The following is a 20,086-nucleotide window of genomic DNA, read 5'->3' as shown; positions in this document are numbered from 1 at the left end:
TTTAAGCACATTTGCACAAAAGTAAAAAGACTGCTGCAGCTGAAACTAAAATCTTCAACTTTTGCTATAGGAAGTTAAATGGTATTCACAGTGACTCAGTAGTTTCTTGTGAAGTACAGAAGTCCTGTGCCCTAGTTTAGTAAATCACCAGAAAAACCCTCAAGTGGTAAAAAAAAAAATTGCATTTCTGTGTAACATTTCTCCACTACATCAATTTCATCTGTTCTCACAGTAATGGCAAAAGTTTCTTCAGAATACTTTACTCATCGGATAATGATTGAAGGATGTGTCTATTTCCATAATATCAAAGCTGCATATAATCAAATGATAATATAATTGTATAATCGATGGCTACTGCTGGACAAAATGGTCACTGTTGACTGATTTGCTAACATTCACAAAACGTTCATCCAGACAGTGGTGAACAGTAAAACTATTCATGTCATTCCTACAGTAGGAGGTTCATCAACCAGACATTTCTTGGGGCAAATAGGTTCATAGGTGTTTACTAGGCTAATGACCACAAGGGCCTTTTTAAGCTGAGACATGCATCACAAATCTCTGACAAGTTCTGATACCCTTGATAAGTGTAAGCATGGGCCTGGGAGATGAACCATTTACAGGTTACCTGTGTCAATTAGAGACATAGGTGCCAAACTAGGGATGAATTTCTGATTATCCATCCAGTTGTCCAAGTTGCACTTGAATTGAGTTAGGGTGGAACTCTGCTTCACATGGATGAGGAGCCTGTTCCATAGACAGGGTAGTCTCTGGGATACATACCTATCTCTCCAGCAGGTCCTATTTATATCACAGGCAAGGTTTAAGTCTAGAATGGGTAATTCTGGTGCTGTTTGTTTTGTAGATATGCAGGAAGTCAATCAGAGTGGGGTCTGATAATGCCCTGTATACCAGGCATAGATCTTCCCTCAAAAGCCTGTAGGAGACAGAATACAGAGATAGGGCCTTAAGGCAATCTGCATATGGCATTTTATTTATGCTCTGTATTCTTTTAGTGGGGAACCTCTGTGGATGTTCCAATTGTTGCATATGCCCGGTTAGGCACATACCAAAGGGGGCATTGTACTCAGTGACAGGTCTGATGAATGCTAAATTCAGTAGAACAATAGTTTCCTTGGACTTAGATGCCATAGCTTTGTTTATAAGTTGCACAACGTATAATTATTTCCTCACCACTGTAGACACGTGATGGTCAAAGTCTAGATTACTATCTATGTGTGTCCCTAAGTACCTGACTACTGGGTCAAATCTAAGGGGTGTCTTGTCAATATGATAGTTACCAGGGATAGATGACTTCCCAAAGGATACTATTATGCATTTCTTGGCATTTAGCACTAGTCCATGTCTCTGACACCAGTTGTCTGTCTGTGTCAGCCCCTCCTGAAGAACATTTGTGTCAGTATGCGATTCAATGACAGCTCCAAATTTGCAATTATCTGCAAATTTAGTCAGCCAGAGACCACTGACATTGGCCTAGACTTCTGAGAAGTAAATGCCAAAAATGAGAGGTCCAAAGACTGACCTCTGAAGGACTCCACTTATGACTGGCCTCTTTGTAGAGGTGGACTCCCCATTTCTAACTTCCTGGGTCCTGTCTGTAAGCCAGTTGGATATCCACTGGGTGACATGTGGGTTTGCACCTAACCTCTTGCGTTTGTCAACAATGCCAGAGTGGGGTACTGTGTCTAATGGCTTGGCCAGGTCAAGGTAGGCAGTGTGAACAATTTTGCCCTCATCCATTGTTTTGGTGACCTTCTCAAATAAATCCACTAGGTTGAGTAGGCATGATCTGCCCTTGACAAAACCAAACTGGGTTGGATCCAGTGTCTGGAGGTTTACTACTATATCTCTATTCATCATCTCCATGATAAATTCCTTCCATGGCTATACATATAAGACTAGTGAAACTTATGGGTCTGTAGTTTCCAGGGTTTGTAGATGGCCCACCTTTGTGCAGAGAGATGACTGTTGCCTTTCTCCATTCATGAAGCACAAAGCCTGTTTGGAGGCTATAGTTAAATAGTAACTCCAGAGGCCCCGATAAGTCATATTTCATGCTATTTAGAAGGCATCCTGGGATGTTGTCTGGGCACATTGATGCAGTTTTTTTGGTCTTAGAGAGAGCATTAAGGATCTGTTCTCAAGTGATAGTAGGGAGAGCTATATTTGATTATATTAACTTTAATATTTTAATGTTTTTGTGAAAGAAATATCTTATTTGTGTCACAATTCTGTGCAAGTTTACCTTATAAGGTTTTTCATTGTTTTGGAATGGTTGGAGCTTTGGCTACAGTATTGATTCAATGCTTTAGGAGTTATAATTCTGCAGACAGAGGAGTAGAATGGGTACTCTTTGATCTTTCCACAGCTCAGTGACTGTGGTGTCAGTATATTTAAGGAAGGTGCCTGAGGGGGTGCACATAGGGTTTCCCATGTTCCTTCAAAGAAAGTGCATCCTTCAAAGAAAGTAGATTTTAAGAAAGGAGTGGGCTGGTTTGATTTTCATTTTAATTCAGTTATTGGTGAGAGATGAGGTTAATTAGGAGGATATATGAGGGAATGAAGGCAAAAATCAAAGTCGGAGAATTCCTCTCTGATAAGTTGTATCTGAACAGAGGAACCAGGCATGGGTGCTCTCTTTTCCCTTTGTTATTTGGGTTATATTTAGAACCATTGGCAAAGAAAATAAGGCACCCAAAAATTCAAGAATATAATTGGTATGGTATTCAAGAAAAGTTGCCTTTATTTGCAGACGATATTATTTTGCACCTGATAAAACCAGAAAAAGATATTTCAGCGTTGTGGTACATTTTGAGGCAGTTACATTTTTCCGGGAAAGAAAATTAATGAAGATAAAACAAAGGCTATAGCTGTAAACTATGTACCCACATATAAATTGGTACAACAATACCCATATTTTTATAAAGTATTTAGGAGTATGAGTAAAAAAGGACACCATTAAATAATGCAAAACTGAGAAACTAGAAGCTCTTGCCTATGGATATGGATAGCAAGATATAAGCAGTAAAAATGTTTTTAGTCGCTTTAGTTTTATAAACAGGTCAGAGATATTTTTGTCAACCAGATGAGAAGATGAAGACAGTAATTAATAAAGAGTTGAAGCATATTATCTGGCAGGAGAAGAGGACAAGAGTCAAGTGGAATAATTTGATCCTTCCAAGAGACAAGGATGTTTAGATTTATCTGATTTTAAGTGATATTTTAGAGCTATACAGTTAACGTTCATATATGTAACACATCCAGAAACAGTAAGTTATGTACTCACCATAACGTTAGATGTATGTAGTCCATCTCGCCTCACATTCATCACCTGTGGGTACGGAGCCAAATATCGGCTCCGACTCGGCCTATTTACTAGCTTGAAAGTCTTTGATTGGCTGGGCTAAGATGGTATCCCACAATACACTGCTCCACATCCCCAGATCTAGTTTGCTGCCAACAGAAGTATAGTATACATCACCCAAACACACATCAGCCTTAACAATGAGGTCCAACAAATTATCCAAAGGGACTCTGCAATACGAGAAGGACATAGTGTTCCTCCAAATCCTCCAGGCCTGGGGGACGGTGGGAGGGTAATGAAGAATGTGAGGCGAGATGGACTACATACATCTAACGTTATGGTGAGTACATAACTTACTGATGTTATGTAGTCCTATCTCGCCTACATTCTTCACCTGTGGGACAGCGTCCCTAGCACCTACATCCTGGGTGGCTCAATGGAAAATACTCCTGAGCACTGTGGAGCCAAAAGATGATCTGCTCCTGGACACCACATCCAATTTGTAATGGGAGACAAACGTATGAGGAGAAGCCCACGTTGCAGCTGCACATGTATCATCCATCGATAACCTAGCCTGAAAGGCTGTGGAAGTGGAAACAGCTGTTGTAGAATGTGCTCTGACTGGAAAGGGCAGACTCTTTCCCCTGCCTGATAAATAAAGGAGACACAACCAGCTATCCACCTAGAGATGGTGACCTTGGAAACCGCAGACCCCAAGCGATTCTCTGAAAATGAAACGAAGAGCTGGTCTGACTTCCGCCAATCTTTTGTCCTATGTAGATAAAAGCGCAGTGGTCTATGAACATCTAACAGATGAAACTGGTACTCTGCCTTGTTGGAAAAGTTGGGGAAGAAAACCAGCAGTTCAATGGACTGATTAATATTAGATAAGGAAGCCACCTTGGGAAGAAAGGACGGATTTGGTCTCAGAGAGACTCTATCTTTATGGAATATCAAATATGGGGGCTTGACTGATAGGACCTGGATTTCTGAGACTCATCTAGCTGAAGTGATAGCTATCAAAAAGGCAGATTTCCATGTAAGAAATTTTAAGTCACAGGAGGCCACAGGTTCAAAGGGTGGGAGAGTGAGAGCCTGCAGAATGAAATTGAGATCCCAGGGCATAACAGGTTGAGATACAGGGGGACGAAGCAGAAGAGTGCCTTTCAGGAATGCTTTACACAGTCTGTGTGCCATTAAGCTAGGTTCATAAGCTACATGAAAATTTGAAATAGCTGCCAGCTGAACTTTGATGGTGGCCGAGGCAGACCCTTGGTAGAACAAAGCAGACAGAAATTCCAAAACAGAATCAATGGGGACTGTGTAGGGGTCAATACCTTTGGACTGGGCCCATATCGAGAACCTTTTCCACTTACTAGAGTAGATCTTCCTAGTGGACAGTTTATGAGAGGACGAAAGAATATGGACTACGTCTGGAGAAAAATCATGACATCTGACTACGGATGGAAGTGGAGTAGCCAGGCAGTCAGCCGGAGGGTCCCAGGGAGGGGTGGAACTGTCCCGACATATGTGTCAGCAAGTCCGGATGAGGGTCCAGAATCCAAGGAGTATCCACAATGTGAGGTTGAAGGAAGGGGAACCATACTTGATGAGGCCAGTGTGGCGCAATCAGAATCAACCTGCTTCCCAAGGATAGCACTTTCTGAATCACCCTTGAGATAAGGGGAAACGGAGGGAAAGCATAAAGTAGACCTGAGGGCCAATTGTGCGCAAGAGCGTCCCATGGAGATTCCCCTGGTGGGGGGATCAGCGAGAAGTAGCTGCTGCATTTCGCATTGAGGGAACTGGCAAACAGATCACAGCAAGGCTGACCCCATCTGCTTAATATATTTTCCGCCACCCAGCGGTTCAGGGACCACTCATAGGGCATGAGGATCGCTCTGCTTAGCCTGTCTGCAATCACATTGGTTTTCCCAGGATGTGCGTTGCCACCAAGGACCGTTGGGAAGCTATCGCCCAATTCCACACTCTCATGGCCTCCCTGCACAGAGGGTAAGATCGGGTTCCTCCTTGCTTGTTGAGATACCACACTACTGACATGTTGTCTGAGTGTATTGCAATAGTCCCTAGAGGGAGGACATCCTGAAGTGCCTGCAACGCAAAAAGCACTGCCCTCATCTCCAGGACATTTATGTGCAAGTCTATCTTGTGCTCCTGCCACGTACCTTGGACCATCCTGCAGAGAAAATGCCCCCCACCCTATCTGGGAGGTGCCCGTGGTCACTGTAGCTACTGGGTTGGGTGGTACAAACGGTTTTCCTACATTTAAGTTGTTGGTGCATAGCCACCAACTGAGGTCCTGCTTGCATTTGCCTGTGATTAATATTGGATGGGATAGCTGTAGTCTTTGAAAGGACTACTGGGCGAATAGGAGCCATTGCAGGATTCTCATATGTAACCTCACTAATGGGACCATCATGATAGTAGATGCCATTGTCCCCAGTAATTGAAGAATTAGCCTTGCCTTCACACATCTCAGAGGCATCATCGTACAAACCTGTTGTTGCAACCCCGTGATCCTCTCCAGTGGTAGGAATGCCCTCAATCAAATAGTGTCCAACTCTGCTCCTATAAATGAGATGCGCTGTGAGGGTAGCAAGGCAGATTTTTTCCAGTTTATTGTAATGCCTAACTGGTGACATAGATTGATGGTAGTATCTCTGTTTTGAAGAAGTAGATGCTTGGTGGGGGTGGAGAGGAGCCAGTCATCCAGGTACGGAAACACCTGGAATCCTTGACGTCTCAAGTGAGCCATTACCACTGCCATGCACTTGGTGAACTCCCTGGGGGCTGTGGTGAGACCAAAGGGCAGGGCTCGAAACTGGAAATGCCTGGCTCACATCCGGAAGCGTAGATGACATCTGGATGCTCTGTCCATTTTGATGTGGTAGTAAGCATCCTTCAGGTCGATGGAGCACATCCATACTTCTTTTCCCAACAATGTGAGAATCGATTGTAGCGTGACTATCTGGAATTTGGACTTGTGTACATAATGATTGAGTTGGCTGAGATCCAAAATGGGTCTCAGGTCCCCCGTTCTTTTCGGCACCAAAAAGAATCGTCCCTAATCCAATCTGGTCTGGGGGGACTGGTTGGATGACTCCTTTTTCTAGCAGCTGAGAAACCTCTGATGCTGCTTGATCCCTTTGACTGGGTGGAACGTCTGGGATCCGTTTGACGGGAGGGGTGCGGAGTAGAATGGGATGGTGTAACCTCCGACGATTATCCCTAATACCCATCGGTCCTGGGTGATGTTGACCCAGGCTTCCCAATACCGGGAAATTTGACCCCTGACTGGCTCTGGAGAAGCCCAGTCGGGCACACCCTCAGGAATGAGAGTATAAGGAACCACGAAAGAAATCGCGGTCCCCAGAATTGCAGGGGCCCCCTCTGCCTCTGGGGCAACATCTCCCTGAATATGACCCCCCTCCCCTGCCTCAGGAGGGGGTCTCACCTTGTGCGGCAGGAAAAGGCCTTTGTGATTTTTTGAACCACATCTTTCCCCCTCGCTGAGCCTTGAGATAAGGTCTCGACAGGAGGGAAAAATGGACTCCTACGGCAGACAAGGTCTTTCCCTCTTGCTTGCACCTGGTGAGGGTGTCTTTCACTTTGGTCCAGAACAAGGAGGAACCATCAAAGGGGGCATCAGTGAAGGAAGACTTAAAGGCCTCCGCAAAGTGACACAGGTGTAGCCAGGCTTGCCTCCTGAGGGCGACCCCTGAGCTAGCCGCCCTACTCGCTCCCACGGCCGTGTACGAAATAAGTCGCATGGATGAGTTAGCGATGGAGTTGAGGGTAGAGAGCTGAGCGTTGACAGTCTGGGCCACTGCCTCAGGTACGTTACCCGCTAGAGTATCTCCTAACTCCTTAAGGAGATCTCTCTGGAGCCGCGTGAAATGAGACAAATAATTCAGCGACTGCAAGGTAAAAGTAGCTGAAGACAGGGTACACTTCCTGTACCGGTTCATAGTCCTAGACTCCTTGTTAGGAGGATGGACCGAAGAGGAAGACTCAGCAACTTCCTTCTGGGTAACTGCCGCCACCACCATAGCATCTACCAGGAATCCCTTAGTTAAAAATTCTTTTCCTTGGGGAGCGGACAAAAATTTGTTAAGGCATCGAGGAACAGGCTCCACAGAGTCAGGACTCTCCCACACCCTTCGACAAATAAGGTCAAGGAGCTCGTCGAAAGGTGGAGACACCCAGGAGGCAGAGGGCTGAGCGCCAAAAGCCTTAAGGAATACTGACTCCTCCTCGGAGGAGGTTTTGGAGGGCCAGTCTCCTTTTTGTTTCAGGATCTCCAGGATATGGGAGAATGAAACGTCCTCAGAGGAAGACTTGGGGGACCCCTCCGATTCCTTGAGGTCAGTATCGGAAGTGAGGGACTCATCCTGGGAGTCTATGTACTTCCTCTTGCACAATTTCTTTCTGGGGGGGTTCCTCAGGCACAGGCTCTGAGGGCCCCTCAGAAAGAAGGGGACCGCTCATGGGGGTATCCTTAGGCCCTGGCGCTCTGCTGTCCAAGGATAGGTGGGCGTCAGAAGCTCTCGCCGGTGTTGTGGGGATAGGTAGAACCGATCCAAGAGAAGTAGCTGACCTAGCCAGCGCGCTCCGAATAGCCTCGAAGGTGGGACCTCCCGAATCGGAGGACCGACCGCCCTCCAAGGCTATGACCGGGACCGGTGTCCCCACAGCCGAGGCACTGAGAGGGAGGCTCGGAACCAAAGGGTGTTCTGAGGCATTCCCCTCAGGCCCGACCAAGGAGACCCGAGTCTCGAACCCTGTGGACAGAACCGACAAGGTTGGAGCTGATGCGGGCACCGATAAACCCCGCTGGGGGATCAGAGCCAGCACAGGAACATCCCTCAGAGCGGAGCTTACCGGCTCTGATGACAAGGATGCACTCGGAGGAGGAATAACAGAAACAACCTTAAGAGCCGGCTCCGGAGCCGACTGGGTAGGAGCCGAGAAAAGTTTGGCCAACACCGGCGACTGTAGGAGCCTCTGCACCACCCTATCTACATCAAAATTGGAAAGCCTGGAGGACTTGGAGGAGATGGCTGGAGACCTAGACCTCCTATCTGGAGAACACTGCCTCAAACTTGGCGACCAGCTCCAAATTGGTTACTGTACGATCGGAGCGGACACAGACTCACTAGACACAGCTACCTCCTGTGGCCCCGATGACGGTGGAGCCGAGGAAGCAGACTCAACAATAGTGATTTTAGAAGGTGGCTCCAAAGCAATAGATGGAGCCGGAGACCTTTTCTTGGATTTTGAAGATTTAGACTTCGACTGAGAGCTGGGAGCCAAACCTAAATCCTCCTCAAAGGACGGTCTTAGCAGTCCCTTTAGGATTAATTTGTTTTTCCTCTCTTGGAGCACCCGAGGACTAAAGGCGTGGCAGAAACTGCACGACTCCTGTAGGTGGATGGCTCCAAGACAGTAAACACAGACCGAGTGTCCATTTGTGATGGACATCTTATAAGCACACTTTGTACACTTTTTAAAGCCCAAGGGCTTATGCTCTTTCTGCTCCTTAGACATTCTAAGGCCAACAACCGTAGCAGCCGCTTCTGACAAAAGGCGGGAAACCGCTAACACAGAGACCGAGAGTCAACACAAGTACAACAAACAACCAAGGCACAGGGGAGAACCTCTAACTAAAATGGTTCTCCACTTAAAAAACTACAACGCACCAAAACGACAGCCAGACAAACACCACAATGGAGGACTAGGTCCTCTAAATGAAACGGGCCTAGCCCGAGGGAAGTTAGGGATACCACTACACACAAAAACACTCACAACTCACAAAACACTAATGCAGCAACAATAGCTATGAAAAAGCTCTATTTGGATAACAACAATCAGCAAAATTTTTCACAGGAAAAAGGTTTTAGCAATACTTAGCCACAGCCAAGTCAAGACCATGTCCGAGCTCTACAAGCGGCAAAATAGATCTGGGATATGGAGCAGTGTATTGTGGGATACCATCTTAGCCCAGCCAATCAAAGACTTTCGAGCTAGTAAATAGGCCGAGTCAGAGCCGATATTCGGCTCCGAACCCAGAGGTGAAGAATGTAGGCGAGATAGGACATAACATCCTCTAATTCAAAATGGCAAGGGATGATGATGAAGCAGGGTGGAAATTCAAGAAATATGAAAAGATTGGGATTTTGGATGCAGATCCTTACAGAGAATAACAACAGTCATTCAGAATATTATATTCATAAAGCAGCAGAAAGTATACTAACAACTCAGCCAATACAGGAATGGAGATTGTGCTGATAGGGTTGACTGCAATTGGGGGTACAAAGAAAAGCAAGAGGGGGCTGGAATTTACTGGTGGAAGCTGGCAATGGAACCAAAGTATTGGGAGAAAATAATTAAAGAGGGAAAGGTAATAGAATGGGAGGATGCCAAGAAGACATTTGGATTGCAGGACAAAGATTGCCTTCCCTATTAGGGACTGACATCAGAGTGTAGGCAAAGAGAAAGTGATAGGGGAATCCTAAGTAAAAGACTTGCACTGGTTGAGTTTTTAGTTAAATCTAAAACAGAAGCTGCTATTAAAAAAGGGATAGTTAGTAGGACATATAAATATTATACAATAACTATAGGAATCAATCAGAGGAGGTCAGAAAAGATTGGGAAAAGAGATCAGATAAGCAATTCACAAAGAAATAATAGGAGGATGTATGTATGTCTCCTAAATATGCAGCAAAGTCAAAATATTTAGGATTTTTGCCTGGAAGTATATGCATAGGTGCCTGACTACAAATAATTTTTCTTCACGTAGATGGCAAATGTTGGAAGTATAACGGATAAGAAAGAAGTGCCTGGGAGCATATGTTTTCTGAGTGTAATGAGTTGGCAGACTTTAAAATTCCCTACAGAGTACTTTGCCTGAAATACTGGGTGAGCAAATTATTTTTTTGAACTAGGATACAGAATCTGAGTTGTCTAGGCACAGTAAGGCCTTGTTAAGTTTAATTCTGTTGGCTGCCAAAAAAGTAATTACTAGAAAATGGAAATCTAAGTCTAAATAAACCATACTTGAAGTAATGAATATTGTAACAGAGGTAAAAGAACAGGAAGTGCATTCTTTAGAAAAAGGTAGGAGTAAATTACATATTAAATGGAAAATGTGGGAACAATACATGCATAATAATGTTTTGGAGGAGGAATGAGGTTTAAGACAAGAGAGAAATTGAACAATTTATATAAAGTTGGATTGGTTAAATTGTATAAAACAATATATGTGATTAATAATGTTTGTAAATCTGAATTTGTTAATATGATGCGATTGCTTCTGTATAAATATACGTTTGCTTTTGTCACAAGTTATAATTCAGTAAAGGTGTTTTTTTAATCCTTTGTGAGAGCATCAATGATGTCACATGCATTTCAAAATTAACACAAAAGTATATTTTTTTTCTGTCAAAACCACCAACAGACTCCACACATATACAAATATTCCCTGCACTCCTGAACTGAACTTTCAGAACATGATGGAGAAAGTGAAACTGCTGACCAGAGCAACCTCCATCTGAAAGCATTGTCTTTAACAGTACTTTCTGATTATTTGGGTCTATATTAATTCCTTGAAAGATGTATTCTAAATCTAAATAAATTGTGTAACAATGATGAAATTTTCAAATTGAAATACAATATACATACAATATGTTTGTTCACAGGAGTTATAATAAAATTGCAGTTTTGAATGCTTTAGGTAGAGTGAGAAGTAAAAGATATAGAAATATAGATATTGTTAATAAGAAGGTAGTTGTGGAAAGGCTATGGATAATTGTGACCGCCTCCCTACCTTTATGAAATATGATTTTATAATTTTGGTGACTGATCTTCTTCTTCTTTTCCTGGTTAGGGGTTGCCACAGCGGATCACCTTGTCTGCTTATGATTGGAAGTGGAGTTTTTATGGTGTTGAGTTGCCAGCCTGGCACCCAACCTTCCACAGAAGGCACACACATGCACACCTAGGACCAATTTAGAGTGTCAAATCCACCTGCAGCATGTCTTTGGGATGTGGGAGGAAACCGGAGCACCCGGAGGAAACCCATGTGACCACAGGGAGGACATGCAGATTCCGTACAGAAGGAACCCCAGTGGGGGATCAAACCGAAGAACCTCTTGCTGTGAGGTGGCAATGCTAACCACTGCACCACCATGGCTGCCCAATTTTGGTGACTGATAAAAGGGGCATTTATTTTGTTACAACTTTTAATGTACTGAGCAGTAAGATTAAAGAGTTTTGGACTACTTTTGGCCGATTTTATTTGAGGATAGTTAATTGCCAAAGTTATTTCAAATAGGCCTTTTATTACTTATAAGAAAGGACGTAGTATAGGTGACTTAGTAGTTCACAGTAGATTTAGGTCACTGGATGTTAGGATTAGTAGGTTTACCCCTTCTAGGAAGGTGACATGTCCATGTGGTACTTGCTCAGTTTGTCCCTATATTATTAATATTTTCCCCATCATTAATGGCCATACCTTTTGTCCTAATCAAAGTTTTTCTTGTAAAACTGCTAGTATTATTTATATTCTTAAATGTCCTTGTGATAAATTCTATGTGGGGGAGAGCTAGAGAATTTATAGGGCACGTTTTCAGGAGCATATTCAAAACATAAAGAATAAAAGAATAAATGTTGTGATAGTCACCTAGCCCTTCATTTTGGAAAATACTATGGTAGTGACTTTGGACTGCCTCAAGGTTGTATTTTAGAACATATTATTGTGGGAGCAGGGTAAATGGTTGTCTTAAAGAATAAGTTACTGCATAAAGAAGCAGCATTTAAATTAAAGTATGATACTTTGGCCCCTAAGGGGTTAAATTCAGATTTGAATTGGAAGTATTTGATTAATTGATTTTAATTTATTGTGTTAATTGTTTTTATTGTTAAGTGTCTTTAATGGGTTTGTTTTACTTTGTATGTACTCCTGGAAGGCATTTGCCGAGGCTCTAGAGACGAATAAACTTCTTTGCTGTAGCTGTTTTTGTGGTTTCCGCTACTTCTATTTTGCAGTTTGTAGTTTGTAGTTTGGTTGTTTTTTCTTTATGGCTACAGATCCTTCTGTGAACATTCCAGGGATATTTCGTTACGATTCCATGGACTTAACTCAGAGGTCTATGGATCAATATTTCACCATGTGGAAGAAATTACATTACAGGGTGAGCCTGTGTTAAAATTTTGGGACAAACATATTGAGGAAAGGAACTGATGTGTGGACAACCCGTTTAATTAGGTGGGTGTTAATGCTTCTTTAAACCTTTCTAATGAATTATTAGATCTGAGCAAAAAACTTGAACGATTAATCTTTAAACAGACAAATGTGCACTTTAATATCATGAGCTTAAATGGATATCTTGAATTGGATATTACTCCATTGGGATATGTGGAAGAAATTACATTACAGGGTGAGCCTGTGTTAAAATTTTGGGACAAACATATTGAGGAAAGGAACTGATGTGTGGACAACCCGTTTAATTAGGTGGGTGTTAATGCTTCTTTAAACCTTTCTAATGAATTATTAGATCTGAGCAAAAAACTTGAACGATTAATCTTTAAACAGACAAATGTGCACTTTAATATCATGAGCTTAAATGGATATCTTGAATTGGATATCACTCCATTGGGACTCCGTGCTTTTAAAAGCCCTAGTAGGCCTTTTGATGAAGAAAGTGATCTAGATCAAGCTTTTAAAAGTAGATGGGTGGCAGCAGCTCATAAGTGTTCCCTTGAGTGGGTAAAAATCTTGGTCGAGCATGATTTGTTTAAACAGCTGTGTATCAAGGAGGATATACAGTCTGTATGCTCTGAACTTGCTGCTCAACTTCCTGCCACTTGACTTGATGCCTTGTTAAGTGAAATAAATGATAAACGTAAGTCCTATGAGCAGGACTTAATTGAAAAAAAGAAAAACAAGTAGAGGAGAGATCTCCGAGATTATAATGGCAAGGTCTTTCTATGCAAAGCTAAAGTGCATGCTCAGATCCAGTGTAACACTGGAAGTTATAAAAAGCCATTAACTTTCTTTTGCTTCATCAGAGGGTGGTGATACTAATATGGACTATGATAGTGATGGAGGAGCTTATCTCCCATTACCACCTGCCCAGAATACAGCTGTCCATCAAGATAGATTTTGGCGATGAACAGATGGAGGAAATGGGTCCTCCAATGATAAGAAAAGAGGCAGGTATGGACAAGGACAAAATGTGGATGGACAGTGGAGGCAACAGTACAAGAAAGGTAGATGGCAGTGAATGTGAACAATATGTTAATGGCCATTCTTTGGTTGTTAATGTTTCTGGGTTTACTTTATCTGACTCTCTTAAATAATTATTAAACCGGGTTTAAAGTTTATACCAATGACTGCTCCACATTTGTATAATTAAAAATGCAAAATTTTTAGATTAATAAGCAAGTTACATTTTGTGCACTATTTTTCTCAACTGGACATACGGCAGGAAGATATTTCAAGCAGTAGTTTAGATTAGAGTTTTCATTCATGTGTTTCAGATGTAAATGAGTGGAATAAAGATGAACCTAATGCTTATTGTTTGTTAGATACATACTCGAGTCTTTGTACAAGTACTTTTATATCTCCATTTAACAATGGTACTATTCAGCAATTTTCAACGGCTGTCAATTTTTCTGTTGATTCATTAGTGAAAAACGTTTTATGTAAACATGATTGTAAATATAATTAACAAGAGTGCAATGGCAAGCCTTAAAATATTTAGGTAATAATACTGAATTGGCTGTTAAGCCCTCAAAGGCCAATAGAATTGTTGTCATGAACTATAAACAATACATGGGTATGTGTTACCCACTTCTTAATGATGCTGCTATTTATGAAAGATGTGATGTTGGTGTGTATAGACAAGCCATTGATAAGTAGCAAATACTCTTACAAAGGGGCTATAGGCTTGGTTATTTTAGTCAAATTGATTCAGAAAAAAGTTTGCAGTACAGGGAAGTGATTTAGCATTATTTTACTGCCCACCAAAGATTCATAAGGGTTGGACATTTTAAAGGGGAGACCTATTGTTGCAGCCTGTAAATATTTTTCTCCATAATATTGCTATGTTTTTACATCAATATTTAATTACTTTTGTTAGGAGAAACCCCTTTTATATTAGAGATATGCTAGATTTTATAGACAAAATTCCTGATTTGCAGTGGGAAGGTGATATGTACTGGATGGTTTTAGATATATGAAGTTTAATTACTAATGTACAACATTGCCATGGTGTACAGTATTTATATTATTTTCTGAATGACTGCCAAGTGATTGGTTTTATTGTTGAGTTGGTTCAGTTTTGTTTAGAAAATATTTTTTTTTTACTTTTAATAATGAATTGTTTCATCAAATTCAAGGGATGTCTATGGGGGCTTCTTTTGTCCCCATGTGTGCCAATTTGACATTGTCCCTGTTTGAAGTTGAGTATATGTTTCAACATGAATTTTTTGTTAAACATGTGGTTAAGTATTTTCATTTTATAGATGACTTAATTTTTGTTTGCAGAGGGGGTTCAGATAAAGTGGAGGATTTTGTTAAATCTTTAAATAATCATTTTTGTTTTAAATTTGATGGATTGAAGCTGGGCAGTGAAGTTAATTTTCTTGATTTGAATTTAAAAGGTCTGGCTGATGACTCCATCAGAACTTCTGTTTGTAGGAAAGTTTGCGGGAAAATGAGTTTCTATATGGCACTAGCTGCCATCCCCCTCACCTTATTGCTTCTTTACCGTACGGGAAGTTTCTACTTCTAAATAAATTATGTAATAATGATGAAAATTTTGAAAATTAAATACAATATACATACAATATGTTAGTTCATATGATGGTTTAATAAAATTGCAGTTTTGAATGCTTTAGATAGAGTGAGAAGTAAACAATATAGAAATATAGATATTGTTAATAAGAAGGTAGTTGTGGAAGAGGCTATGGATAATTGTGACCTCCTCCCTACCTTTATGAAATATGATATAAGATTTTATAATTTTGGTGACTCTGATAAAAGGGGCATTTATTTTGTTACAACTTTTAATGTACTGAGCAGTAAGATTAAAGATATTTTGGACTACTTTTGGCTGATGTTATTTGAGGATAGTCCATTGGCCAAAGTTATTTCAAATAGACCCTTTATTACTTATAAGAAAGGATGTAGTATAAGTGAATTAGTAGTTCACAGTAGATTTAGGTCACCGGATGTTAGGATTAGTAGGTTTGCCCCTTCTAGGAAGGGGACATTTCCATGTGGTACTTGCTCAGTTTGTCCCTATATTATTAATATTTTCCCCATCATTAATGGCCATACCTTTTGTCCTAATCAAAGTTTTTCTTTTAAAACTGCTAGTATTATATATATTCTTAAATGTCCTTGTGATAAATTCTATGTGGGGGAGAGCCAGAGAATGTTTAGGGCACGTTTTCAGGAGCATATTCGAAACGTAAAGAATAAATGTTGTGATAGTCCCCTAGCCCTTCATTTTGAAAAATACTATGGTAATGACTTTGGACTGCCTCAATGTTGTATTTTAGAACATATTCTTGTGGGAGCAGGGTAAATGGTTGCCTTAAAGAATAAGTTACTGCATAAAGAAGCAGTATTTATATTAAAGTATGATACTTTGGCCCCTAAGGGGTTAAATTCAGATTTTAATTGGAAGTATTTGATTAATTGATTTTAATTTATTGTGTTAATTGTTTTATTGTCAAGTGTCTTTAATGGGTGTGTTTTACTTTGTATGTACTCCTGGAAGGCATTTGCCGAGGCTCTAGAGACAAATAAACTTCTTTGCTGTAGCTGTTTTTGTGGTTTCTGCTACCTTGTCTGAAATACTGGGTGAGCAAATTATTTTTCTGAACTAGGATACAGAATCTGAATTGTCAAGACACAGTATGGACTTGTTAAGTTTAATTCTGGTGACTGCCAAAAAAGCGATTATTAGAAAATGGAAATCAAAATCTAAATAAACCATACTTGAAGTAGTAAATATTGTAACAGAGATAAAAGAACAGGAAGTGTGTTCTTTAGAAAAAGGTAGGAGTAAATAAAATGGAAAATGTGGGAACAATACATGCAGCATAATGTTTTGGAGGAGGAGTGATGTTTAAGACAAGAGAGAAATTGAACATTCTATGTAAAGTTGGATTGCTTATATTGTATAAAACAATTTATGTGATTAATAATGTTTGTAAATGTTAATTTGTTAATATGGTTTGATTGCTTTTGTATAAATATGTTTGCTTTTGTCACAAGTGATAATTCAGTAAAGATTTTTTAATTCTTTGTGAGAGCATCAGTGATGTCACATGCATTTCAAAATTAACACAAAAATATCATTTTCTTGTGGCACAACCACCAACAGGCTCTACCCCCTCCACACATATACGAATATTCCCTGCACTCCTGAACTAAACTTTCAGAACATGTTGGAGAAAGTGAAACTGCTGAACCCCCATCTGAAAGCATTGTCTTTAACAGTACTTTCTGATTATTTGCATCAATATTAAGTCTGCGAAAGATGTATTCCTTGGATACGTCTTCATCAAACACCAGCTGCCGAAATTCACTTCAGCGAACGGCAGAATTCTTCCCACAGTTCACAAACACTCACCCACCAGCCATCCGGAACACCCATTAGACTAAATCACATCCACCCAACTGGGGGACTTTGCCCCCCCCTACACTGCCAACGTGGGGGGCTGTGCCCCCCACAGCCCCCCAACTATATATGCCAACTCTGAGATCATGCTGCAGTGGGGAAAAGATCAAAGTTGAGGTGATGGCCAAGTGTTTGCAAACCATGGGAAAAGTTCTGCAATTTGCTGAAGTGAATTTCAGTGGCTGGTGTCCGCTGAAGATGTATTCCAGGAATATGTCTTTCTTGGAAGTAATATAGACCTAATTATTTAGGCATCATCATATTGCCTTCTGTTTATTCTGTGCTTGACTTGTAACAATATTATCAGCCTGCTGACATTCTGTAAATCCATCTTTGAAACAGTAATGGGGAGATATTACCCCACAGCCAGAACCACAAAATGACACATTAGTTAGCTCAGCCTGCAGGCAAGTATGGCTTGTAATATGAGAAGTGCTGAAAAATTAATTCCTGACCAACTGATCCAGTTTGACTGCCATTTCACTCACCCTAATGGAAGGGAGAACTACATATATTAAGTTCTTACATAGAACATTTCCCTGTTGTACCATGATAAAGTTATGTACCTCATGCCACACTGAGAAAAAAAAATAGAAAATAATCTCAGCTCTTAACAGTAAACACTTAGTCTTATCATATTCAGGTCCTTTATTCTGGAACTGCCAGTAAAAATGGAACTTCACAAATGATGATACCACAACATATAACTGAGAATCTCTAATACCTAACTCTGAATCTGCCAGTAGAAAGTGAAATGGCCATAAAAAAACTCTGGCTTCTCACTTAGTCTAACATACATCCAGCTGCTTGGCCTCCTTAGGAACATCTAACCTGAAATATTTCATAAAAATCCCTAAATGCATGATAGTTGTTTCTACTTGAAGATACCAGGTGAATCTGAAATTCTTTAAGAGCATTTATGCATCTGCAGATTCAGATGTATACACATAGAAAACCACAAAACAAGGTCTGTCTCCACACTTAAGTCATCAACATAATCAGGGATGTAATATTCATCAGGATATTGTATGTATAAACTATTTTATGCTGAATAACACTGATACATATAATGTTCATATCTGAGTCATTGAGCCAATGCTTCAACAAATGATCTGAACAAGCATATGGACAGGGAAAATCCCTGTTTGGTGCCTTGAGGTATATAGTACATGATCATATCTGCAATAAGCCATTGAAACACCCCCACCTCCCAGTATTACTTACATGCATTCTGACAACATGGTAGTGGTTTGGTACAGCAATGAGCAGGATGGAACTCAATCCTGTCTCATGTGGATGGGTAAATCACAAATATTATTTCAGACAATTTAGTAAGTAGAACATATTTAAAATACAGTATGCATGACACTGTTTGAGAATAAACTCTTGTGTGCTAGGGAGTGAGCTGAAAATTATTTATAAATGTATTCTTGTGGGGTATAACATTTCAGCATTAAACTGCATAGCTGCTACATAAAAATAAAAGTAAAGGGCTCCTTCCCATGAAATAAAAAAGATATAAGAAAAATATTGTGATACATCTGCATTTTTGTACATACTATATGGCTAGTTTTCTCAGGTATGGTAACTTTGGAATGAATACTTAAAATACAAATTGAAAAAAAAAGTTAAATTCTTTCAGTGTTGAATCTGTCAATGTTTAAAGCTATAATACATACAATTATATAATTCTCCCTCTTTTTTTTCCATAGGAAATTATTGTAGAAAATAGAAGACTCTGGCTATTTCTGAAACAAATTTTCAAACGCCAGTCTAAAAGCCGTTACAATGTTCTAAAACGAGTGGTATCACAGGATCCAAGCTGGCCTCCTATTAACCAAACAGAGCAAGCCTGTCAAATAGGCATACAGACAGACAATAAACCAAATGCTTACTGCAATTCAGCATATGAAAACAATGAGAGCCAGCTATCATCTGCACAAAGCATTATGTCAAACAAAAAGGACTGCCTTTCTATGCAAGGGACTGCATTATAGCCATACAGTGCATGTCTTTTATGTACAAGACTCATATGACTTGCTCCTTACAGATGTCATCATGAGTACACATTTCTATGGATTAAGAATTCATAGAAATCCATGACAGCTGGGATTTGTATACTCCCTTCTGCTGTGTTTGACAATGGTCACTGTTTAGGTTCAGTGTAAGGGATCTCTAAATCACTGTTCAGAGTAAATTACACCAATTACACCAAAATGTACTTTGCATCCATAAGTGCTGTGTGAATGTGTGGAAAGAGGCCTTTATCCATTTGATATTACATGCAATGCAACAAGCATTAATTACCAGCAAAGCTTAGCTTTTTTCAGTCTAGCAATCTAAAACCAGTTTTGCGGTTCCCTATTATCGTAAAACTTGGTGTCTGTGTGTGTGTGTGTGTGTGTGTGTGTGTGTGTGTGTGTGTGTGTGTGTGTGTGTGTGTGTGTGTGCGCGCGCGAACACTCGCGTGTGCGCACTGGAGGGCTCACCACTCTGTTTTGCAGTATGACAGCAGTCCAGGTTGGACTTAGCCTAGCATGGAAGCTTACAGCTCCATGTTGTCAATAATTACATGATGTAATGTTACGACAACTTGCTTCCACAGCTGGACAAAACCACCATGAAAATAAAAGTGATAACTAAAGATCAATCAATACAAACAAATCAGATACAGTCTGTGTCACAGGGCTGTTCACAATATATGGGTGCTTGGACAGACACAATGTTCTGATGCAAAGTTTGTATCAGCTTTATTAAGTGCAACTACACAATATGTAATAAAAGTTTTTAATCTGTTTCACGATCATTGCTATTATTTACAAACTTGATTGCTTTACAAGATTACTTCCAAAGTATTTCAAGCGCTCTTTTATTTCAAATATATTGTCTCAAATTTAATCACAGTATCTAACATTTCATTTCAGAAGTAAGATAGTTTTAAAAACACTTGTCTCCTGCAATTTTTTTTTCTTGGACTTGAGTTTTCCGAAAATGATTTCTTGACTGTCACAGCTTTCAAACTTCAAGACTACTGTCCTAAGACCTT

The 20,086-nt window shown here is 40.4% G+C and overlaps 1 protein-coding gene across 1 annotated transcript in view; it reads left to right on the top strand.

The window, feature by feature from the left end:
• LOC122800919 (probable cation-transporting ATPase 13A4) overlaps positions 1-19,817 on the top strand; it is an 846,809-nt gene extending 826,992 nt beyond the window's left edge. Inside the window, exon 30 of the mRNA XM_044070278.1 lies at positions 18,753-19,817. Within this exon, the coding sequence (XP_043926213.1) occupies positions 18,753-19,037 (285 nt within the window). The 3' untranslated portion in view covers positions 19,038-19,817. The remainder of the gene's footprint in view (positions 1-18,752) is intronic.
• Positions 19,818-20,086: the final 269 nt, after the last annotated feature.

This window comes from Protopterus annectens, chromosome 4.part1 (genome assembly GCF_019279795.1).
Source record: "Protopterus annectens isolate FY-2018-M chromosome 4.part1, PAN1.0, whole genome shotgun sequence".
Classification (NCBI taxonomy): Eukaryota; Metazoa; Chordata; order Ceratodontiformes; family Protopteridae; genus Protopterus; species Protopterus annectens.
Note: the sequence above shows the minus strand (reverse complement) of the source record. Positions and strands in the feature narration are given on the sequence as shown.